The 23,192-nt window shown below is 41.9% G+C and overlaps 1 protein-coding gene across 1 annotated transcript in view; it reads left to right on the top strand.

Moving 5' to 3' along the window:
- gnaz (guanine nucleotide binding protein (G protein), alpha z polypeptide) overlaps positions 1-23,192 on the top strand; it is a 124,623-nt gene that overhangs the window by 51,305 nt on the left and 50,126 nt on the right. The window contains exon 2 of the mRNA XM_034193106.1: positions 21,835-23,157. Coding sequence (XP_034048997.1) covers positions 22,435-23,157 — 723 coding nt within the window. The 5' untranslated portion in view covers positions 21,835-22,434. The remainder of the gene's footprint in view (positions 1-21,834; positions 23,158-23,192) is intronic.

Genomic DNA, 23,192 nt, shown 5'->3' with positions numbered 1-23,192 from the left:
GAAAAAAGAATTTAGATGTTGAAGAAGATTTAGATTTTTTCTTAAGTAAAGAGGCACAATCAGTATTTAGAGCTCTGTCCCATGCTTTACCAATGTTAGTTCTACTATAACCACGTTGTTCAAACAGAGTTGCTAGATGGGCTGCTTTTGACATGAAGTCCGTGATAGAACTGCAATTTCTTCTAACTCGCAAGAACTGACCCACTGGTATGTTACGAACTAAATGGGGCAGATGATTACTATCAGCTGTCAATAAAGTATTTCTGCTAAGAGGTTTGCGGTAAATAGTTGATTGCAAAGAATTATTGACATCCTTGTAAATAGTGAGATCTAAAAATTCTATGGAATGAGAGTTATAGTTCATAGTAAAAGATAGACAATCTGTGGTAGAATTGATGTAATTCAAAAATTGATGCAACTCATCATATGTGCCCCTCCAAATTAAGAGGACGTCATCAATATATCTGCGCCATAATGATATTTTTGAGTGAAAAGGGTTATTTTCAGTACTAAAGATATGTTTTTCTTCCCAAAAACCCATCACTAAACAGGCATAAGATGGAGCAAAAGCACTCCCCATAGCAGTGCCCTGTAGTTGTAAATAATATTTGTTTGAGTATTTAAAAAAATTATTCGATAAGACAATCTCAACCAATTTAATCAAAAAATCTGAAGGTGGCAGCACATCAGTAGGATGTTCGGCAAGATAGAAAGAAATGGCTTCTAAGCCTGCGTGGTGAGGTATGCACGTATATAGACTTTGTACATCCAAAGACACAAGGATATCATCACTTGCACAATTCCGATTATTGATAAGATTTAAAACATCAGTGGTATCCTCAAGATATGAGGGTAATTTATGAACAAACTTTGCCAAAAAGAAATCAACAAATTGTGAAAGGAGCTCAGTAAGACTCCCTGTTCCAGAAACAATGGGCCGTAACGGAGGATCATCCAATTGTTTGTGAATTTTGGGTACACCATAAAATACTGGACAACGAGGGTATTCACTTAAAAGGAAAAGCGTCTCTTTTTCTGTTATCCAGCCCTTCTTATGAGATGAGTCAATAAATTCATGAGTCATACTATTAATATTAGAGGTGGGATTGGAAGATAAAAGTTGATAGTGTTTGGCATTATTCAACAGTTTCAGTATACCATTTTCATATTTCTCCAACCCCATAACAACAACAGCACCCCCTTTATCGGCGGGGCGAATGATGATATCCCGTCTGGATTCCAAAGATCATAATACATCCAATTCACTCTTTGTCATATTCTTATTTTTAGATGGACATAAAGCCCCTAATTTAGCAAGTTCCCGCTCAACTACCTGGCTAACAGTCACTATAGTAGGATTTAAATTTGAAGACGGCAAAAAACTTGATTTCTTTTTAAAAGGAGTAACTTGTCTTAGAGACTCACTAATATTAGAATCCAAATCCCTTTTATTATTAGACTCATTGTTAGATTTAGAAAAAAAAATATTTCAAATGCAACTGTCTAAAGAATGTGAAAGAATCAACTATAAGAGAGAAAGAGTCAAGGTGGTTAGAAGGGGTAAAGGAGAGTCCTTTCTGTAGAACCGCTGTCTCAGTAGCTGTGAGGACAGAATGAGAGATGTTAATCACAGTCTCCTCGGATGCGTCCGCATGGACCAGCGAGTGGGCAGCGGGGGTTCTCTTCTTCTTCCCCCTCGAGCCCCGCCGCGTCTTACTCCTCGACGAGTGGGGCCTTGATCTAAAAAAGAGGAACTGCTGGATTGAGAGGCACCACGTCCTCCGACGTCACTCAGTTCATCAGAAGAATCTCTCTCGCTCGCCGTAGAAAGAGGCGTGTCCCTGTGCATCTGAAGGAGGAGTGGGCGTTTATTCACAAAAAACTTCCTCTTTTTACCATGACAGTCATAAACCGATCCATCCACATAATCTTTAGTGTCCCGTTCATACTTCCTTATCTTATATGCCTGTAGGTCTTTTACAAAGGATGACAAGGAGATGGAGGATTTCTCTATAACCTCAGCAAACACATCAGCATTGACCTTGCTCCTCATTTCTTCTTCCACCCGCAGCTCATCCATTCTCAGTTTCTCTTGTTCAGATTTTCTCTTGTTCAGAGCATATTTTAAATAAATGCTCCCTTGATTTGATGCTTTTGATAATTGAGAAGACTAAATCTGAACAAGAGAAACTGAGAATGGATGAGCTGCGGGTGGAAGAAGAAATGAGGAGCAAGGTCAATGCTGATGTGTTTGCTGAGGTTATAGAGAAATCCTCCATCTCCTTGTCGTCCTTTGTAAAAGACCTAAAAGCATATAAGATAAGGAAGTATGAACGGGACACTAAAGATTATGTGGATGGATCGGTTTATGACTGGCATGGTAAAAAGAGGAAGTTTTTGTGAATAAACGCCCACTCCTCCTTCAGATGCACAGGGACACGCCTCTTTCTACGGCGAGCGAGAGAGATTCTGCAGATGAACTGAGTGACGTCAGAGGACGTGGTGCCTCTCAATCCAGCAGTTCCTCTTTAAGGTGCGTTTACACATAAGCAAGACGCGTTACGAATGTCATTTTTCTGTCATTCGTGACACATTCCTGACATTCTTAATGTGACTTAACGCATCTGAATAGGTTTCTTAATAGTGCGTGTTGGTGCGTGATATTCTTGATATTCGTGGAGCATGTTTTTGCCTGTCAAAAAATCTTCCACGAATGTCACACACACCACCCTCATTTCGTCTCATGTCGTGGAGGTCGCAACTGAGCGTATTGATCCGTCTTGATGAGTATTGATCCTTAATAGAACGTGACAACGTTCGTAGTGGCTCCTGTGATGGTTTTTGGAGCCCAAACTGTTATTACGAAGTGACACGGAAATTGTCAAGTTTTGACACGACTTGTAACGCGGCGTCACATTTCACTGCGCGCCACGACGAATCAGTTTTCTGTCACGTGCGCACAATTAAACTCGGCTTCAAATGTTGGTCCACAGTTCCTGCTGATGCTGAAGCTCCTCAGGACGCTCCTGCAGGTGTTCCACCTGCTGTAACCGATGAGCGGGAGAACGAGTCTGAACCAGAGGAGCGAGAGGAGACTCACGTGCAGCCAGACATCTCTGCACCTCCTCCAGTTCGGCGGAGGAAGAAGCGTGCGCACAATTAAACCCTGCGCTGCATAACATTGTTTGATTGCTGACACCAAGTCGGCTAAAAGTCAAATTTCAGTGCTCTTCAGCGCGCTCCTGCAGGTGTTCCACCTGCTGCGTGTGTCTGATGTTTGGGGAAATGCGCCAGACGAGAGCCGCATGAAGCCACACATCTGGCGCTGTCCTCCTCCTCCTCTCTGCGCCACTCCATGACACAGAACCCAACTACGCATGCAGTCACAAAGTTCTTCTGAAAAACTGGAGCGATCTGAATTCGGTTGGATGAATATGGGTGTGTGTGGAGACAATTCACCTCGTTCACAACGTGACAGAACTTAACGATGCGCTGTTACGCGCAATAGCGCGCGATAGCGCGTAACAACGCGGAACACTATTCTTGACCGTGCGTAATGGTTCCTGATAATCCTCCGGCAACATGTGCCATTAATCCTAACATGTGGTAACAGGTTGCAGCAGTTCCTGAGGACACCTGACGCCTCTGTCCCGAATAATCACATTCGTGATCAGCGGCCAAGAATGTGTACTTCGTGACATTCGTGACTTGTCGTCGTTATGTGTAAACGTAGCATTAGATCAAGGCCCCACTCGTCGAGGAATAAGACGCGGCGGGGCTCTAGGGGGAAGAAGAAGAGAACCCCCGCTGCCCACTCGCTGCTCCATGTGGACGCATCCGAGGAGACTGTGATTAACATCTCTGATTCTGTCCTCACAGCTACTGAGACAGCGGTTCTACAGAAAGGACTCTCCTTTACCCCTTCTAACCACCTTGACTCTTTCTATCTTATAGTTGATTCTTTCACATTCTTTAGACAGTTGCATTTGAAATATTTTTTTCTAAATCTAACAATGAGTCTAATAATAAAAGGAATTTGGATTCTAATATTAGTGAGTCTCTAAGACAAGTTACTCCTTTTAAAAAGAAATCAAGTTTTTTGCCGTCTTCAAATTTAAATCCTACTATAGTGACTGTTAGCCAGGTAGTTGAGCGGGAACTTGCTAAATTAGGGGCTTTATGTCCATCTAAAAATAAGAATATGACAAAGAGTGAATTGGATGTATTATGATCTTTGGAATCTATAAATGAAAATGAAAATGGTATACTGAAACTGTTGAATAATGCCAAACACTATCAACTTTTATCTTCCAATCCCATCTCTAATAGTATGATTCATGAATTTATTGACTCATCTCATAAGAAGGGCTGGATAACAGAAAAAGAGACGGCTTTCCTTTTAAGTGAATACCCTCATTGTCCAGTATTTTATGGTGTACCCAAAATTCACAAACAATTGGATGATCCTCCGTTACGGCCCATTGTTTCTGGAACAGGGAGTCTTACTGAGCCCCTTTCACAATTTGTTGATTTCTTTTTGGAAAAGTTTGTTCGTAAATTACCCTCGTATCTTGAGGATACCACTGATGTTTTAAATCTTATCAATAATCGGAATTGTGCAAGTGATGATATCCTTGTGTGTTTGGATGTACAAAGTCTATATACGTGCATACCTCACCACGCAGGCTTAGAAGCCATTTCTTTCTATCTTGCCGAACATCCTACTGATGTGCTGCCACCTTCAGATTTTTTGATTAAATTGGTTGAGATTGTCTTATCGAATAATTTTTTTAAATACTCAGACAAATATTATTTACAACTACAGGGCACTGCTATGGGGAGTGCTTTTGCTCCATCTTACGCCTGTTTAGTGATGGGTTTTTGGGAAGAAAAACATATCCTTAGTACTGAAAATAACCCTTTTCACTCAAAAATATCATTATGGTGCAGATATATTGATGACGTCCTCTTAATTTGGAGGGGCACATATGATGAGTTGCATCAATTTTTGAATTACATCAATTCTACCACAGATTATCTATCTTTTACTATGAACTAAAACTCTCATTCCATAGACTTTTTAGATCTCACTATTTACAAGGATGTCAGTAATTCTTTGCAATCAACTATTTACCGCAAACCTCTTAGCAGAAATACTTTATTGACAGCTGATAGGAATCATCCGCCCCATGTAGTTCGTAACATACCAGTGGGTCAGTTCTTGTGAGTTAGAAGAAATTGCAGTTCTATCACGGACTTCATGTCAAAAGCAGCCCATCTAGCAACTCTGTTTGAACAACGTGGTTATAGTAGAACTAACATTGGTAAAGCATGGGACAGAGCTCTAAATACTGATCGTGCCTCTTTACTTAAGAAAAAATCTAAATCTTCAACATCTAAATTCTTTTTTTCTACCTGCTATACTCCATTTGCGGGAAGAATAAAAAACATAATTTATAAATATTGGCACATTCTGAAGAGTGATCCCACACTTAAAGACATCTGTGCTGAACCGCCTAAATTTATATTTAGGCGTGCCCAAAATATTCGTGACAGACTTGTTCATTCAGATATGATCAGTCCCGTCTCAACTGCCTGGCCCTCCAGCCCACTAAAAGGTTTCTTCAGATGTGGTAATTGTGCACATTGTTCAAATTCCACTAACGCTTCATGTTTCTCTCATCCTCGCACTGGTAAGCAATATCCTATTTCTTCATTTATCAATTGTAATACTACTCATGTAGTATATATTTTAAAATGCCCTTGTGGATTGGCATACATTGGCCAAACAAAACGTCAACTTAAATTACGGATAGCTGAACATAAAACGGCAATCCATACTCAGAATTTAACTTATGCCATGGCAAGGCACTATAAACAGGCCGGTCATGGCTCTCCAGCATCCTTTAAAATTTTGGGGGATTGAGAGAATCATAGCCCCACCCAGAGCTGGTGATATTATCAAAAAACGTTTATGTAGAGAAGCATTTTGGATTTATACTTTAGGCACTTTGGAACCTTTTGGTTTGAATGAAGATCTAAAATTACTTGTTTTCTCTAATAATTGTTTTTTAGTCTGGGTTTTAGTCTTGTGTGTTTTGGGACAGTGTGTTTCTAATCATGAATTGATTACTAATTGCGTGAATGTTGAATGTTTTGAAAGCACCTGCTTCCTATCAGTATTTAAGCTGTACCATCTCTGTTTGTGCAGGACTCTGAGGAAGATGTGACTCTCACATCGAAACGTTAGTCCCGTTGAACATTTTTTACTTTCAGCACCTTATTAAATTTTCTGGCACTCATTCCTGTGTTGCACCAGTTATTTTTCTTTTTTATTAAATATCTTGTCTTTGTGGTGTATTCAGTTGAATATAGGTTGACGAGGATTTGCAAATCATTGTATTCTGTTTTTATTTATATTTTACACAATGTCCCAACTTCATTGGAATTGGGGTTGTAATTAAAACACATATCACATTTGCAGCAGGTCCCTGCGTGCTGGACACGCCATGCCGGCTGATTGTGTTCATATGACATGGGACCTGGCTCTTCATGAGACGGGAGCTGGCCGGCTCTTCATGACACGAGTGCATCAGGTAATTCATGTAAAACATAAATGGAAATGGACTGCATTTATATTGCGCTTTTCCATCTGCATCAGATACTCAAAGCACTTCACACATCAATGCCTCACATTCACCCTATGTGAGGTTCCTGCCATGCAAGGCACCCACTACACACCGGAAGCAACTAGGGGATTAAGGACCTTGCCCAACACTCAAAAAATAACTTGCTCAATGAACATAAAAAAATTATGTAAAGTATTTCCACCCAAGTAAAATGCATTAACCTAGCCAGAAACATATTTGCTGAGTGACATAAATGTAAATTTGTTTGCTCAACATGATGAATTTGCATTACTGTTACCTAATTCCCATGGTTTAGGCCAACTAGATTTGAAAAGGTAAATGTAGACCTAAATGTAAATTTGTTGGGTCAACATGATGAATTTGGGTTACTGTTACTCAGTTACCATAGTTTAGGCCAACTAGATTTGTCAGGGTAGATGTAACAAAAATAAAAAGCAAGACCCTTCAGCTTCTCCCTTGTTTGCGCTCGGGGTTGCCACAGCAAATCTGAGGTGCATCTGCATGTTGAAATGGCACAGGTTTTACACCAGATGCCCTTCCTGACGCAACTCCATATTACATGGAGAAATGTGGCAGTGGTGGGGTTTGAACCAGGAACCTTTCATACTGAAACCAAGTACACTAACCACTTTGCCACCACCCTGGCCCTGTAAGTAGTTACAACTACTTTTAAAATAGTACAGTTACATGTCAACTTAACTTGCTGTGTTGGATCAGCACAATTATGCAGATCCACCTTGGGTTTGCTGTGGTGAACCCGAGCGCAAACAAGCGAGCAGCCAAAGGGACTTACTCTTTGTTTTTGTTACATTTACCCTTACTAATCTAGTTGGCCTGACCCATGGTAATTAAGTAACAGTAACGCAAAGTCAGTCATGTTGACCCAACAAATTTACTTTTAGGTCACTCAGCAAAATTGTTTCTGGCTATATTAATGCATTTTACTTGGGTGGGAATACTTTCCATAATTTTATTATGTTCACTGAGCAAGTTAGATTTTAAGTTGTTGCATGTTAGGTTAAACCTACATGATTTCACCCATAAAACTTGATTTTATATCGTAGAAGCTACATGTTAGATTTACGTTCCTGTAACATAAAACCAACAACAACCCATGTTGGTTTTTTTTTGAGTGAAGGGCACTTAGTTACATAAAAGGGAGGACAGTAACCCATGTCATTTCATTACTTCCTGGTGTACATCTAAGCGGAGGCTAAATCCGCTCTTTATAACAGGAATTAAGTATTATAAATGGTGGTTTTATTAATTTTTTTGCTCTGCTGATGTGTGTGCCACTTTCACGTGCTTGCACTGCATTTGTGTGCGTGAACACAAGCGTGCACGAAACCATCACCGCAGGTACCGTGCACACCTGTCCAACCGTGCATCCCTCCTGACAGCAGGTGGAATGTTTCGTGGTTCCCCATTTCGTTTTTAGTTCATGGGTTTTCTTCCAGTTTATGCATCTTTCATGTTATGTATGAAGGGGCCCTAACATTTAAATTGCTGTCAGCACTTATAATGTATTTTGGGGAAAGAAGAACTTTGACCTGGCCCAGCATGCACTACAAGTGCTGAGATTCTGAACTGTCTTATTAAAACGACTACCTAGATTAGATTAGATTAGATATAACTGTACTGATCACTTGGGAAGACTCCCTCAGGGAAATTGAGGTTCCAGTAGCATTGTATAGCAGCACACAGGGTAAGAAGCACACAGAGTATCAAAATTGAAAAAAAAAGAGAAACAGTTTGCAAATATAAATACAAATACACAATATCAATGCAAGACGTACTGATTGAACCAATATTTAATTCCTTTGTGTGTGTATATATATATGTGTGTGTGTGTGTGTGTGTGTGTGCTCAACAACAGCAGAGGAGACATTAAAGAACAGTAATGTACTCATCTCTGATATAAAAAGAGCAGCTGTAATTATTTGCAGCAGGGAAAATTAATAAGAGCAGGCAACAGTAGGGGAAGAGAGCTCGGTGGAAGAAGAGCTGATGAGCCACGTGGAGCAGGAGCTGTGAACAAAATCCAGAAGAGTGACAGGGCTCTGTCTCATCTTGGCTCTCGCATTACCTCAGACCTCATTATACAACAAGACGCTGGTGTCTCTCCACGGCTCCTTCTCAAAGACACACACACCTCGTTTTTATACAACAGCACTGTGTGGAAGCAGAGGTTTCATCACAAGACTGGTTTTTGGAAGGTGTTTGGAAGTTATATGAGGATAAATCACCAGAATAGATCATCTGCAAAATTTATTTTTATAAGAAAAAAAACTAAACAGTCTATTGGTTTGCCAGAGGTCAAATAAAACATCAAAGTCAGAAACCAGTTCAGAGTCTGGAGGACTTGGAAGTCAAAAATGGAAAACTGCACTGGAGCAGCAAAAGATGTGCCAACCTTGACTGCATGGAAGAAAAGCGAGTAGAAGAAAAACGACAGCTAAAGCTGCAGCTCAAAAGTACAAGTTCGAAAAGAGTCAAGAATAGAATAAAGGAGAGGTGCAGGTCAAAGATCGAAAAGCACAAACAGAGTGCTGCTGAAGACAAAAGATACCGGGTGAATGAGATGGGAGGAGATGCCAAGAGAGCAGCAGAAAACCGAAGGACGGTGGAGTTGCACAGAACAGTGAACACGACAGGTGAGAAGGACATTACAACAGTAATATGGGAGTAGAACTGGCAAATGAACAGACTGAAAAGCTAACGATCTGGAAGGAGCACTTCACAGTCCTCAGAGGACCACCTGTTAGGTCCATACAGACAAACAAAATGGGAGCAAGGCAAAATCGCAAGGATGTTGCCACTTGAAAGTTCCAACAAGCTGAAGTAAAGAATTCCATAAACCTACAGACTGTATATATACTGGACAAGCCCTCTGTGACGTCACCCATAGGTTTCCTGGAGAGCAGTTGTGGGCATCTCCATGTTGGCAGAGTTCGCTCCACCTAAGTCCCGGCCAAAGATGTGGTGTGTGCGCAAAACCCCATGGACCCTGGGTGGGACAAGTGAAGCACAAACACCCCCCATGTCAGAGTTATCCAAACAAGCTAAAACTTACAAGCTGACTTGGATTCAGCTTTTCATGACAGGTGGCTTGGGTGCAGGTATTAAAAATTATGACCACTTTATTTACTTTATATTTTACTTTATTTACTTTAAAAATCACTAAGGACCTTTGGGTAAGGTCTTTAATCCCCTAGTTGCTCCCCGTGTGTAGTGAGCGCCTTGCATGGCAGCAACCAAACATCGAGGTGAATGTGAGGCATTATTTGTAAAGCGCTTTGAGCGTCTAATGCAGATGGAAAAGCGCTATATAAATGCAGTCCATTTATTTACCACTTTATTGCCTCATTTTCCGTGGAGTAACAGTGCAGCTAACGTCACTAGGCTACCATTACCTGCTAATAGTGTTGCTATTAATGTTGCTAACATATAAAATCAAACCAAAGAGGAAATTCTGCTAGGCAAATAAAATAGTTGTAGAAAAATAAAAGACTTAAATGTGAGAAGGAAGAAGCTGACAAACCTGTGCAATAATATGAAGGCAGAGAGTTTCATTATCAGGAAGCATGACTGGTAGTAAAATTAAACTTATGAGAGTGCTGAAATTGAAAGGGAATTACCAGAACACCTCCAATGTAATCAGTCATAATATGTTTGACAGAGTGTTCACAAGCAGGATTAAGAAGACCAATGCCAATATTTTGATGAAGTATACTCAACAAAAATATAAACGCAACACTTTTGGTTTTGCTCCATTTTGTATGAGATGAATTCAAAGATCTAAACTTTTTCCACATACACAATATCACCATTTCCCTCAAATATTGTTCACAAACCAGTCTAAATCTGTGATAGTGAGCACTTCTCCTTTGCTGAGATAATCCATCCCACCTCACAGGTGTGCCATATCAAGATGCTGATTAGACACCATGATTAGTGCACAGGTGTGCCTTAGACTGCCACAATAAAAGGCCACTCTGAAAGGTGCAGTTTTGTTTTATTGGGGGGGATACCAGTCAGTATCTGGTGTGACCACCATTTGCCTCATGCAGTGCAACACATCTCCTTCGCATCATCCGTGAAGAGAACACCTCTCCAACGTGCCAAACGCCAGCGAATATGAGCATTTGCCCACTCAAGTCGGTTATGAGGACGAACAGGAGTCAGGTCGAGACCCCAATGAGGACGACGAGCATGCAGATGAGCTTCCCTGAGACGGTTTCTGACAGTTTGTGCAGAAATTCTTGGTTATGCAAACCGATTGTTTCAGCAGCTGTCCGAGTGGCTGGTCTCAGACGATCTTGGAGGTGAACATGCTGGATGTGGAGGTCCTGGGCTGGTGTGGTTACACGTGGTCTGCGGTTGTGAGGCTGGTTGGATGTACTGCCAAATTCTCTGAAACGCCCTTGGAGACGGCTTATGGTAGAGAAATGAACATTCAATACACGAGCAACAGCTCTGGTTGACATTCCTGCTGTCAGCATGCCAATTGCACGCTCCCTCAAATCTTGCGACATCTGTGGCATTGTGCTGTGTGATAAAACTGCACCTTTCAGAGTGGCCTTTTATTGTGGACAGTCTAAGGCACACCTGTGCACTAATCATGGTGTCTAATCAGTATCTTGATATGGCACACCTGTGAGGTGGGATGGATTATCTCAGCAAAGGAGAAGTGCTCACTATCACAGATTTAGACTGGTTTGTGAACAATATTTGAGTGAAATGGTGATATTGTGTATGTGGAAAAAGTTTTAGATCTTTGAGTTCATCTCATACAAAATGGGAGCAAAACCAAAAGTGTTGCGTTTATATTTTTGTTGAGTGTAGGAAGCAGGCATTTGAAAACAGAAGTGACGAAACTCGATGCCTTTCCATGTAAATGCATGAATCACAAATTAAGGATAAAGTGGCCCCAAACCATCTGCTCACCTTGATGCCTGTAAGCCAATTGGCCTGTCAGTTGTGTGTGTTGAGCATGTCGTATTCACTGCCAGGTTGTGAAGAGATTAGTAGGTGAAGATGCAACTGGATTGGCCACATAATAAGGCCAGAGAGAAGCATCACTGCATCTTGCTCACAGTCAAACACACATGCACACACACAATACCCTGCTTCACCAGCCATCCATCCATCCATTTTCTATACCCACTTACTCCAATTAAGGGTCCCAGGGGGGCTGGAGCGTATCCCAGCAGTCATAGGGCATGAGGGATGGTACAACCTGGATAGGACACAGTCTGTCGCAGGGCCACATATAAACAAACAAACAAACACGTTCACACTCGCACGCACACCTACGGACAATTTAAAGTTTCCAATCCACCTAACCTGCATGTCTTTGGATGTGGGAGGAAGCCGGATCACCCGGAGGAAATCCACGCCAACACGGAGAGAACATGCAAACCCCACAGAGAAAGGCTACTGGTGGGAATCGATCCCATGACTTTCTTGCTGTGAGGCAACAGTGCTAACCACTAAGCCACCGTGCTGTCCTGCTTCACCAGCACACAGGGTTATTAGAGTTTTCGTTGCTCAGACCTTTTTCATTATCTTTGCTTCATTTATTGTTCCTGTATTTCAAAGATCAAGGCATTTCATTGTATGTTTTGCTCAATTTATTGGTGCGGCAGCAACACACTAAGCTTTCATCTATGCTGTGTAATAGTTTGAGCAATACTGTATTACTAATGAAGTATTTAACAGGAAAATTTCAAAAAATGCAGAACTGCAAGCAGTGCATATTTCCGAAACAGCAAATTGAAAAGAGATCACACGCACAGCTTTTCATCCTTTTTTTCCCCCTGTGTTACAGGTCTGCAGAATTTCACCAACAAAACTAGGCCACGTATGATTTCATATGCGTTTCTCCCCCAATAATCTGTTTCCATGTGCATCTATTATCATAGAATCCCAAAGGCATCTGCTGTTCGGCGTTGGTATTTACTTCACATATGATAAGACAGCACTTTATTTGATTTCTTGCCCTCAGAGGTAATATAATTCAGGTTTTGTTTTAAGGAAGTTAAAGCACTGCCTGCCCAATGCGAATATATCAAAGCAGAAAGAAACAAGATATTCTCAGAAATATTTTCATAGGGTTTTGCATGTTCATACTGTAAAATCTGCAGGATAAAGATACAGATGTGCGTGTGTGTGTATGCAGCATGAATGCCTGAGAAGTACCTGCTGACTGCAGCCTGTTATTTTCCACTGCGATAGTAACTAAGCATTTCACATGATGCTGTTTAGCTCAGCAGCTCTGAGTCGTAGTGTGAAAGATGCCATTGAGCCGCTGTTAAGACACACACTTTGTGCTGTCAATTTCACCTCAATTTTCCTCCACGGTGTAGAAAACAGTACAAGTAACTTCTGTGTGAAGTCACACAGTTAATTTAACAAGGTGTGCCACAATTAAACTCTCTCAAAAATATCCTACTGAATTAAAAAGCATGCTTTTTACTGCAAAGCAAAAGCTTGCAAGGACGCTTGATTTTTACAAAGTGTGGGATTTGGCTGACCATGCTGGTCTCTGTGACATCTTTAAAACCCCCGTCACACTAGAGCACAAATGAGGCCGAATGCTGTACGCATGATTCAAGATTCAAGATTCGTTTATTTGACCCTAAGGGGAAATTTGTCTTGGACACACAGGCAGCCACATAAATATACACTAATCACGTATAAACATGACAAGACAGACCCAGACAATACAATACAATCACAATGACACATTAGCGACCTGCTCTTTGGTTTGAGTTCAGGAGGTTCACTGATATAGGGAGGAATGAGTTTTTATACGTGTTTAGGTATCTCTTTTTGTTTTTAGATGGAACTCGGTAGCGCCATCCAGATGGAAGCAGCTCATATTGAGGGTAAAGAACATGGGAGGGGTCAGAGGTTATTTTCCTCACCTGTTTAATAACAGCCTCCTCAAATATCTGCTGTAATGATGAATACTCTCTTACTCGCACCACTTTATGTGCCATGCGCACCAGCCGCATCAGTTCTGATTTAGTTTTGACTGACAGATTACCGAACCATGCAGACATTCCATACCTAATGTCGCGCAAACGAATGAGGATTCGTTTGCATGACAGTTGTGCAAATTGGACCTGCACTGTGGGTAGTCGACCTTGATTTGGGAGTTGCTGCTCTCTGAGTGTCCGAATCATTTGAGCCGGCTTCGAAAAACATTCTGAGTATTTGACCAGCATTCGTACACGGCTGTACGAATGTCTGTCCCGTACAAATGCAGCTCGAATTCTGTTTGTTTTTCCAATTTGTGTGACGCGTGATGGGGACTTTAAATTCGCAGGACCCCCAACAAATTTCTGTGTATCACAGCCAGAATCCCTGACTTCTTCCCAGGAGGGAATACAGGCATTTGTCAAGGATGAGTTCTGGCTCTGACAATGTTCAGTGCTTGCATGGACTGGATGTTAGGTTGGGTTGTGGATACCAGCAGCTTAGGTGCCTTTGTTGGTGAGGAAGTGCTTACTGACCTTGACTTTGTAGATGATGTTCGTAGACGATGTTGTGATCTCTGTGGAATGAATGGATGCCCTGAGAGCAGCACTTAAGAAGCTGAGTGAGAAATCATAGTATCATTGGTCAAGACAAGGATCCAAGCATTCGATGACGAACTGGACTCCGCCATTAGAAGTGTGTCTGTGTGCAGCAAAAGTGTAGAAATTAAAGAGAGATTCACTTACAATGGCAATGACATTCATGTCTCTGGATCCTTGGCCTTTGACATTGAGCGATACCTTGGAAGAACTTATGGAGTCATGAAGTCTGTGGGCAGAAGTCTTTGGTGATGGAGATAACATTGCAGGAGAACAATGAGGTCCTGGTGTTTCTTGTCTTACTGTATGGCTGTGAGACTTTGATGGTAACCAGTGACCTAAGGTGATGACTGGATGTGTTTGGTACCAGTTGTCTGCCTTGCTGGTTGTCACTGAGGAACCATGGTGGTGCTGTAGTGTAAAGGATGCCAGGACGTGCAGAACCAGCACACACTCCCAGGCCTTAAAAACAATGCAGTTTTCTTATAAGTTATAGGAGTTCACCAAACAGAAGCCATATTCTAAAGATGAAAAGTCGTGCCATATTATGCTTATCTATTTTTATTTCTAATTACTGTATTTTCTGAAGTATTAGTCACACCTGTCAAAAATTGCCCTTTGACTAGAAAAAAACATATATAACACCTTTTTTTCCTCTGGATTATCTATTTAATTTAGAATTTTTGTTGTGTGGGCCGCTGAAGAGGAGGTACTGCTGGCCCACCACCACCAGATGGCGCCCTGCTTGAAGTGCGGGCTTCAAGCACGAGAGGGCGTCATAGCAACCGGGAGTGACAGCTGTTACTCGTCATCAGCACCAGCTGTCACTCATCCACATCACCACCACCTTAAAGGCCAGACTGCAACTCCACCTCCCCGCCGAGAAATCAGCTACCTTGGAGGTAATTTCTCTGCTACACTTAACGCTGACTAATAGTCTGACCTTCTTTGCAGCCGTTTTCCTGTGGTGTTGCCTTATCTGTGGGATTGGCGTTTAGTGTGATCAGCGACGACTTCGCTTCACACCCCAACCAGATAAGTGGTTAGACAGGAGCTGCACGAGTGTGTGACTGGAGGTGGAGGTGCTCCCTCCCAAAAGAACACAGACTGTGGGATTACTGAGTGTGCGTACTCACACTCACCTGTGCTGTTTCTCTTCTCTGCCAGCAGTGCCAGGTCTGACAGCTGGAGACGGTGGCCACCTGGGGACTCAGGACTTGGCAGCTCCAGTGTTCTTCAGATCCGTTGGCGGTGAGGGCCGTGTGGGATCCGGCTCGGTTCTGGACAGGCGTCTCCTATCCTCAAGCCTGCCCACACGTCACCCAACGTGTAATTGACTGTAGTTCCAACTTCTTGTTGTCTGTATTCCGTTGTGCACAATTTACAACAATTTTTGTTCATTGTTGTGGCTTGCGCGTAGCCATGGGTGGGCCTGGATGGGCCTGGGCCTGCCCACTTGTCAGCCAGGCCCCCCCCCATCCAATGAGAAGGCTGAGTCGACACTTGACAGTCACCTGTTGTTGTCTCATTGTATTCCTATGATATGGTATTGCATTAGCACTGAGCGACAATTAATACATTTAGTCAAAAAAAATCTGGTTCATCTTCTGTGATTTTTATTAATTCATTTTTAGAGTACAGTGGTCCCTCGCTATAATGCAGTTCACCTTTCGCAGCCTCGCATTTTCGCGGATTTCTTTAGTGCTATTTTGCATGCTTTTTTTTTTTTTTTTAAACGGCGCATTGTGTTCTGTGTCCTTATCAGGTGGGCCGTTCGCGGCACGGGTCGGCATCACCGCGATTGCTCTCACTGCCTCCAATGCGCTTTCTGCGGGCTCAGTAAACGCAGCAGCGGGCCACCTCCTCCTGTCTGCTGTGCGGAATTGCGCAAATCTGGCAACAGGTCAGAGACTACGCTCACTGTTTTGATCCGGATGTTGACCGCTGCCGCAGAGCTCCGTGGCCACCGAGAGAGAACTTGGATTCTTTGCGGGTCCCGCATCCGTACCTCGGGAGGCAGTGAGCGAAGGGAGAGCACACGCATTGTGTTCTGCGTGTGTCTGTTTATAATCTTCTCGCACAGAAGAAAAAAGAGAGTGTTGACACAAGAGAGAAAAGTGAGAAAATGTTAATGCCTGTTTGAGAAAAGTGTGTAGTGAGGGTTTTTACAGCCTTAAAACCTCTATAATAATTGCAAAAAATAGCGCTGACTACTTCGCGGATTAAAACGTCCACCAGAACATCCACGTTGACTCTCAGACTGAATGCACTCTCCGTGCTTTCCCTTGAAAGAGAACTGACCGAATCGTTGGACTATGATGACGTGATGAGAGTTCAACAAAAAACCCCGTCGTCTCCTGCTGTAGCATTAAAAGGATTTGTCAAATGTAAGTGTGAGACCATTAATTACTTTTTCTTCTAAATAGGCCTAATTGTTAATATTATATTGCAACTGCCACAAATCATGTTGGTGTCCGTTCTGATGGTTTTTAATTTGGCCACCGAGCCATGGTTTCCATTGTTTATCAATTTCATAATTTGGCTGCCGAGCCAACTTGTTTTCATGTTGCGGATATATTTTGAGTTTTTATTTTAAAGGACTTTACATGACTAAGCGTTGCGTTGCTGCTTGCATTGACCACTGACACTTTGCATCTGTGTAACTGTGCACACAGCGTCTGTGCAGTTGGCTGAGATGTGTTCATCATTAAACTTGGTATTCATTTTTGAAACAATGTCTTATTTAAATACCTATTGACGTTTTGGGTTTAGGCAGAGCCAAGTAGGCTACCAGACTTGCACTGAATGTGTGTGTGTGTGGCGCTGCACTGCAGCTTGCATTATCCATGAAAAGTACTTGTGTCTGACGTGTCAGGTCTGTGTGCTCACTTTGCCAGTGCTGTAGGCTAAGTGATAATGTTGCTTGCGATGTCCAAACGAGGCATACTTTTTCAAACGGTGTATTATAATACCTACACCTTACCTACAACCCCAAAGGTTGGGCCCGTCTGATTTTTTTCTGGGCCCACCCATTTTATGATTTCTGCCTACGCCCCTGTGTTGTGGTGAATTTTTATTATTGGCATGTATTCTTTATTATTGGAGTTCATTTTGTTAATGCTTTGATTTCTGGAAAAGCCCTATATTATTTTGTGACCAGTATAGCAGTGGAATATAAGTTGCAGAACCTCTCAAAATAGTAAAAAATACACACAACTTATACTCTGGAAAATATGGCATTAAATATGTTGCAGCTTTCCTTATTTTAAAAGGAGTGTCACATGAAGTTCACCAAAATAAATATGCACAGTACTGTACTTCAGCATCTATCTGGACTATCTGAAATAAATTACAGGACCTCTTAAAAAAGAATTAAAGTGGTTATTCAAAGATGGAATTTCAGGCTTTATCTAAGTATTAGCACTTGTATAAGTGCTATAAAATTAATATTTTCCTAGGTATATGGAGCTTTTCCAATCATTGCCATTAGAAAAACCAGATAAGATATTCATGTACTGGGAAAAAAATTAATATATCAACACATATAGATGGGGAAGAAGCCTCTGGTCAAGTACAAGATCTTAGAGCTACCAAGGCAGAAAGGAGGGATGGCGCTTTCATACTGAAGGATGATAATAAGGCAGCAGAGATCAGTTCCCTGATCCACAAATTATTAAAGTAGATGGAAAGAAATTGAACCCATTATGACAGTGGAGTTAATACTTTTACTGGTGGTCCAACTCTCAGCTATAGAGATCTAATACTCTGGACTTTAGCAGTTTAACTCAGCACTTTTAAAAGTCAAGCTGTAAAATAGAGGGCAACCTAACTTTGAAGATTGCCGGGAGAAGGTATGGAAACAACAATGAAAAATAGGGTCTCCTTGGAGAACATTTACCTGGAAATTTACCAGGTAGACATTTACCTGCTTAAAAAAAGAACATAATGAAACCACGTATATTCTGTTGTTTTCTTCACATTTTCAACAGTAATACTTCTCTGCTTTCAGAATTTGATTGACGTGATACTAGGATTTGATATCACTATTGAAATAACGATACTGCTTTTATTTTAAATATAGTGCTAAATATGCTTCATTACTACATCAAGGTTAAACTATTTATTAAAATTACAAAAAAAATAGTAGCAGCTAACCATTAATCAATAAACTCATATTAGCAGAACACAGTATTTCCTCAGAAAAGGACATTAGAAGGCACTTTTTTTTTTAGAAGGCACATTCTCTATAAGCTAGTCAGCTAACATGTACCAACACGAACCAGATAAGTACAAATTATGCAAAAGGAATTCATTATTTTGTGCAGTAGTGTCTTACAACTTACCGCATAGGTAAATATATTGGGCTTTTTTGGAACAGAAAACATATATGAATTTATTTGAAGTATCACAGACCATGGCTAGCTATAATAGCTGCCATCATAAGCTAGTAATGGAGCATTACTGCGAGTAGGACACAGCAGCTATGCAGCAGCAAGCATGCCAGTCACTTGGATGAGTTGTAAAACATCAATAAACTAGGGTAAACTTCCTCATGAAAAAGCTGTCGGCGCTGCTGAGTGAGCCTGTGTTTCCTTGAGTGGTTCTAGTTATGAGTTGTTTATGTTTAACATTATTATTGGTCCGTGTAGGACCAATAATAATACTATAGCTATAGAACTATCACAAGCTATATAACCAGCAACTGGTAATCCTCACCTCCCCAAAGTCACCATCTACCTACTGTTGCCAGGTAAAACATGGGCATCTCCTTCCCCTTTTCCATTTGCTGGGTCGTCAACACTGAGGTACCTACGTGCTGGATCATGCCCAGAAAAATGGGCCACATGACCAGAATGTCTGAGCTGACATTCCCTCACTGGTACTCCTCATCTGAGTCTCCCTACATAACCACTTATCTGACACCAGGTTATTCCAGTGGAAGCCAAGGGTGCTCCAAAGATACCTTGTACATAAGGCATCAAATTGACGATGGTACTCTTGCCAGAGTTGCTTGTACCCAACAACAAAAGCTTAATTTCGTGCCGTTGCCGTTGGCTCTCTGAACGCAAGTGGCGGTCAATTCTCCGTGACCGCCGTACTGTTGATCACGCACATACAAGATGAATTATCTTGCAATTTAAACTTGCTTGAACATCAAAACATTTTTTTTAAAATCATGAGCTTGGTTAGTTGATTTGATAAATTTTATACCATTCTTTTTCTCTTTCGTGGTACCTGAGTGCTATACTTGCCAGCAATCACCTCATCATCCACCCAGTGTTTAATTAGTTATTCACTTGATTGTCACATGTCCGCTGCTGTATAGTCTTTTGTGTCCAGCTAAACAGCAGCTACTATCAATCTAATCTAGTTTTGTACAACTCTTGGCCTGTCAGCATGAAATAACTTTTGTACAATATCCCACAACACCTGAAGAAAGCCTATATTGTGTATACTCATTTACATGCATTTTGTTGATAGAAATTTCCTGCAAGAGAATACCTGCAATATTATAGCTTGCATGTGTGGGAACAGTTTTATTTACAAAGACACACATTTGTTTTATTTGCCTTTCACTACTTTTCAAACCTTGCATTTTTATATATAATGGCCATCAAATATGCCCATTATATATACAAGGCTTTCTGTCTGTCTGTCCATCTGTCTGTCTGTGCTCAGCATAAGTCCAATCCTATTACTGTCAGAGTCTTCAAATTCACAGGGAACATTCTTGGGACAGAGACCTTGGACAAGTTCAAAGATGGCTAACCTTGATGTATTTTAAGAGGTTAAAAACTGACATTCTGTTTCAATCTGATCCATTTAGTATTTGAGTGATGCAGGTGACAGCCAATCAGAGCAGAGCTGCACCATAATGTCAATTGCTGGTCTCTTCAAAACTGCTTTGTTTTGTATATTTATATACATGTTCCTCATATATTATATAAATGCTAGCGAGAAATAAACACTTCTAAAACTGAAAACGCTACTTTTGGAACCTAATAAGACCTTATTTACAACACATTTCACTGAGGATAGAATGGTCACATCACTTCTTGGTGTAGCTACTTGCTAAAAGCTTTGTTTCTGGTATATTATGTAATGTTAGCAAGAAGTAAACACTTCTAAAACTGAAAATACTGTTTTTGTAACCTGATAACACCTCTAGAGTCATTTACAAGACATTTTGCGGACGTTAGCTTGCATGCTATCTTTCAATAACTCAAAGCTAACTTTTTATGGAGTTAAATTTGTCTCATTAGTAAGTCCCTTCAGCTGCTCCCTGTTTTGTAACCACAGCAAATCCAAGGTGAATATTAATTAAAATAATCATTAATTTTTCTTGCTGAAGGTTAGGGCCCCTTCACACATAACACAAAAGACGCAGAAACCAGAAGAAAATCCAAGAACCAAACACAAAATGGGGCACCACGAACCATTGTGCGCGTGCACGAACACAGTGCGAGTGGCTGGGACATGTTGCACCATATCACACCACTGATGTGGACCAAAATAAAAACCAGCTGTATATTTAGTGAATATTACTGGGTTGATATAAATAATAAATAAAAGGGGATGCAATACAGAACCCTGCAGTTAAAAAAGCCTGGTTAAATAAAAAATAAATGCCACTCATGGGATTCGAATCTACAATTTACAAAAGCTCTGATTATCAGATGGAAACTTTACCAGTGCACTGCAATCACTGTCTTATAACAGGAGTGTAAAATGGCTAAAATCAACAAGGAGATAAATGTGTTTTTTTTTTAAAGATTTTAAAAAGTGCCTGACAGAATAAAATAACTGACAAAACGGTGTTTGTTTACGGTGTATTTTTGGTGATACATGACTGAAAGTGGCGTATTTGTGGCACTGTTGGCTTGTCATAGCCCTGTGGCGTGCGTGTTCTGCCGGACACGCGTGATATTCAGATTGCCTGCTGCATGATCTGACGGTCCGTTTCACATGGAGCAAGCAGCCTGCCGACGTGTGCTGTGTGCGGCCACTGCAGCCTGGCTGAATGCGCTCAGACGTGGTTGTCCGGCCACCATATGATCATGTCTGTAAATACATATCAGCATGTCATGCAAGTGTGCTCTCCCCCTGCACATCACGTGTGTGGAGGGGGCCACACATGCACACATGTGATACACATGCACGCCACATGTCTGTTGCTTTTTGCAAAGCCACACTTGTGGGGGCAATTAGACAAACTTCACATCCAGCTCGAAAGTGATGGTCTGCTGATGTTTTCGTGCTGACAACGCGAATGTCAAGCGAGTGGTGTTGAATGTTCGTGTTTGTCACCTGGAATTTGACCGACACCTGCCATGAGAGGGATCGAATGGGTTCTCACAGGGCAATCTGTCTTTCAGCCGCAGGTATGCGTGAATAATTGTAGCGACAGGTGTACGAGGCATTGGAGGCAGCACTGATTTTACACGAATGGCATGCAATTCCTCCTTCATGCGCTAGTCAGCTTCAATCATGTTATGTGTGAAGGGGCCCTTAATGATGGGTTTTGAAAATAACTGTTCTTATTAGTCTAAAAACTGATATTTATGTCTTTCATTTCTGTCCCCTGTCTCATGTGTTGCCAGACTTGGAGGACTTCAGCTATCTGGGAGTCTGGGACTGCAGAAGAAGCAGAGCAAAATCTGTCAGGAAGATTTTTAAAAAAGCAGCGAGTATCAGACTGGGGTGGCTGGTTGCAGTAGCCAAAGAAGGAAGACGAGCCATGTGGGAGGAGAGTGATAGTGCTTTGCTGTTCACACACGTGAGGCCCAAACACCATCTCCACTGACATCCACTGTACATTGTACGGCCCTCCTCCACAGCTTCTCCTAAGAGAGAGCCCCTGCTATGAACCCCATCTCTATCGGTTTGAGCAGCCAGTCCAATTTCAGTGCCAGGCGCCGTGTGGGCATCCCGCAAGTCTGGGTTCTGCCCACACAGGACTCATAGACGGCCCCTGAAGAAAAAGAATGAAATATTCCTGAGTCAATTCTCCCCTGGTGGTTCTAATGTCTAGTGCTAAATTGGTCTGCTGCATAGACTAATCTGTCTCTGTTCCACCACTTTGAGAGAAAATCCTTTCCAACTTTTCCAGCCTTACCTTTTGGGTATCCAATTTATCATAGTTTACTTTTTCATTAAGCAGGAGCACGAGTTCCTTCACGTTAACAACGTGGTGGAGGACCATGGGATGCCGTCAGAGCTCCGAAGAGAAGGAAGCGGCACGGCGGTCGCGGAGAATTGACCGCCACTTGCGTTCAGAGAGCCAACGGCAACGGCGTGAAATCAAGCTTTTGTTGTTGGGTACAAGCAACTCTGGCAAGAGTACCATCGTCAAACAGATGAAGATCATTCACAGTGGAGGCTTCAACCTGGAAGCCTGCAAGGAGTACAAACCCCTCATCTTGTACAATGCCATTGATTCTCTCACACGTATCATCCGTGCACTCACTACCCTCAAAATCAACTTTCACAATCCTGATTGCGCCTATGACGCTGTGCAGCTCTTTGCCCTCACAGGGCCGGCTGAGAGCAAGGGGGAGATCACAACAGAATTGTTGGGGGTCATGAAACGTCTGTGGTCTGACTCAGGAGTCCAAGAATGCTTTCAACGATCCAATGAGTACCATTTAGAGGACAACACTGCCTACTACCTGAATGACCTGGACCGCATCTCCGCACCTGAGTACATCCCTACTGTAGAGGACATCCTACGATCGCGCGACATGACCACCGGCATCGTAGAGAACAAGTTCACCTTCAAAGAGCTCACGTTCAAGATGGTCGATGTGGGAGGACAGCGCTCGGAGAGAAAAAAGTGGATCCACTGCTTCGAAGGCGTGACTGCAATCATTTTCTGTGTCGAGCTTAGCGGCTATGACCTCAAACTCTATGAGGACAACCAGACGGTAAGGACAGTCTGTTTAAAGGTCACACACGCTTC

This window comes from Thalassophryne amazonica, chromosome 17 (assembly GCF_902500255.1).
Source record: "Thalassophryne amazonica chromosome 17, fThaAma1.1, whole genome shotgun sequence".
In the NCBI taxonomy this organism is placed as follows: domain Eukaryota; kingdom Metazoa; phylum Chordata; class Actinopteri; order Batrachoidiformes; family Batrachoididae; genus Thalassophryne; species Thalassophryne amazonica.
Note: the sequence above shows the minus strand (reverse complement) of the source record. Positions and strands in the feature narration are given on the sequence as shown.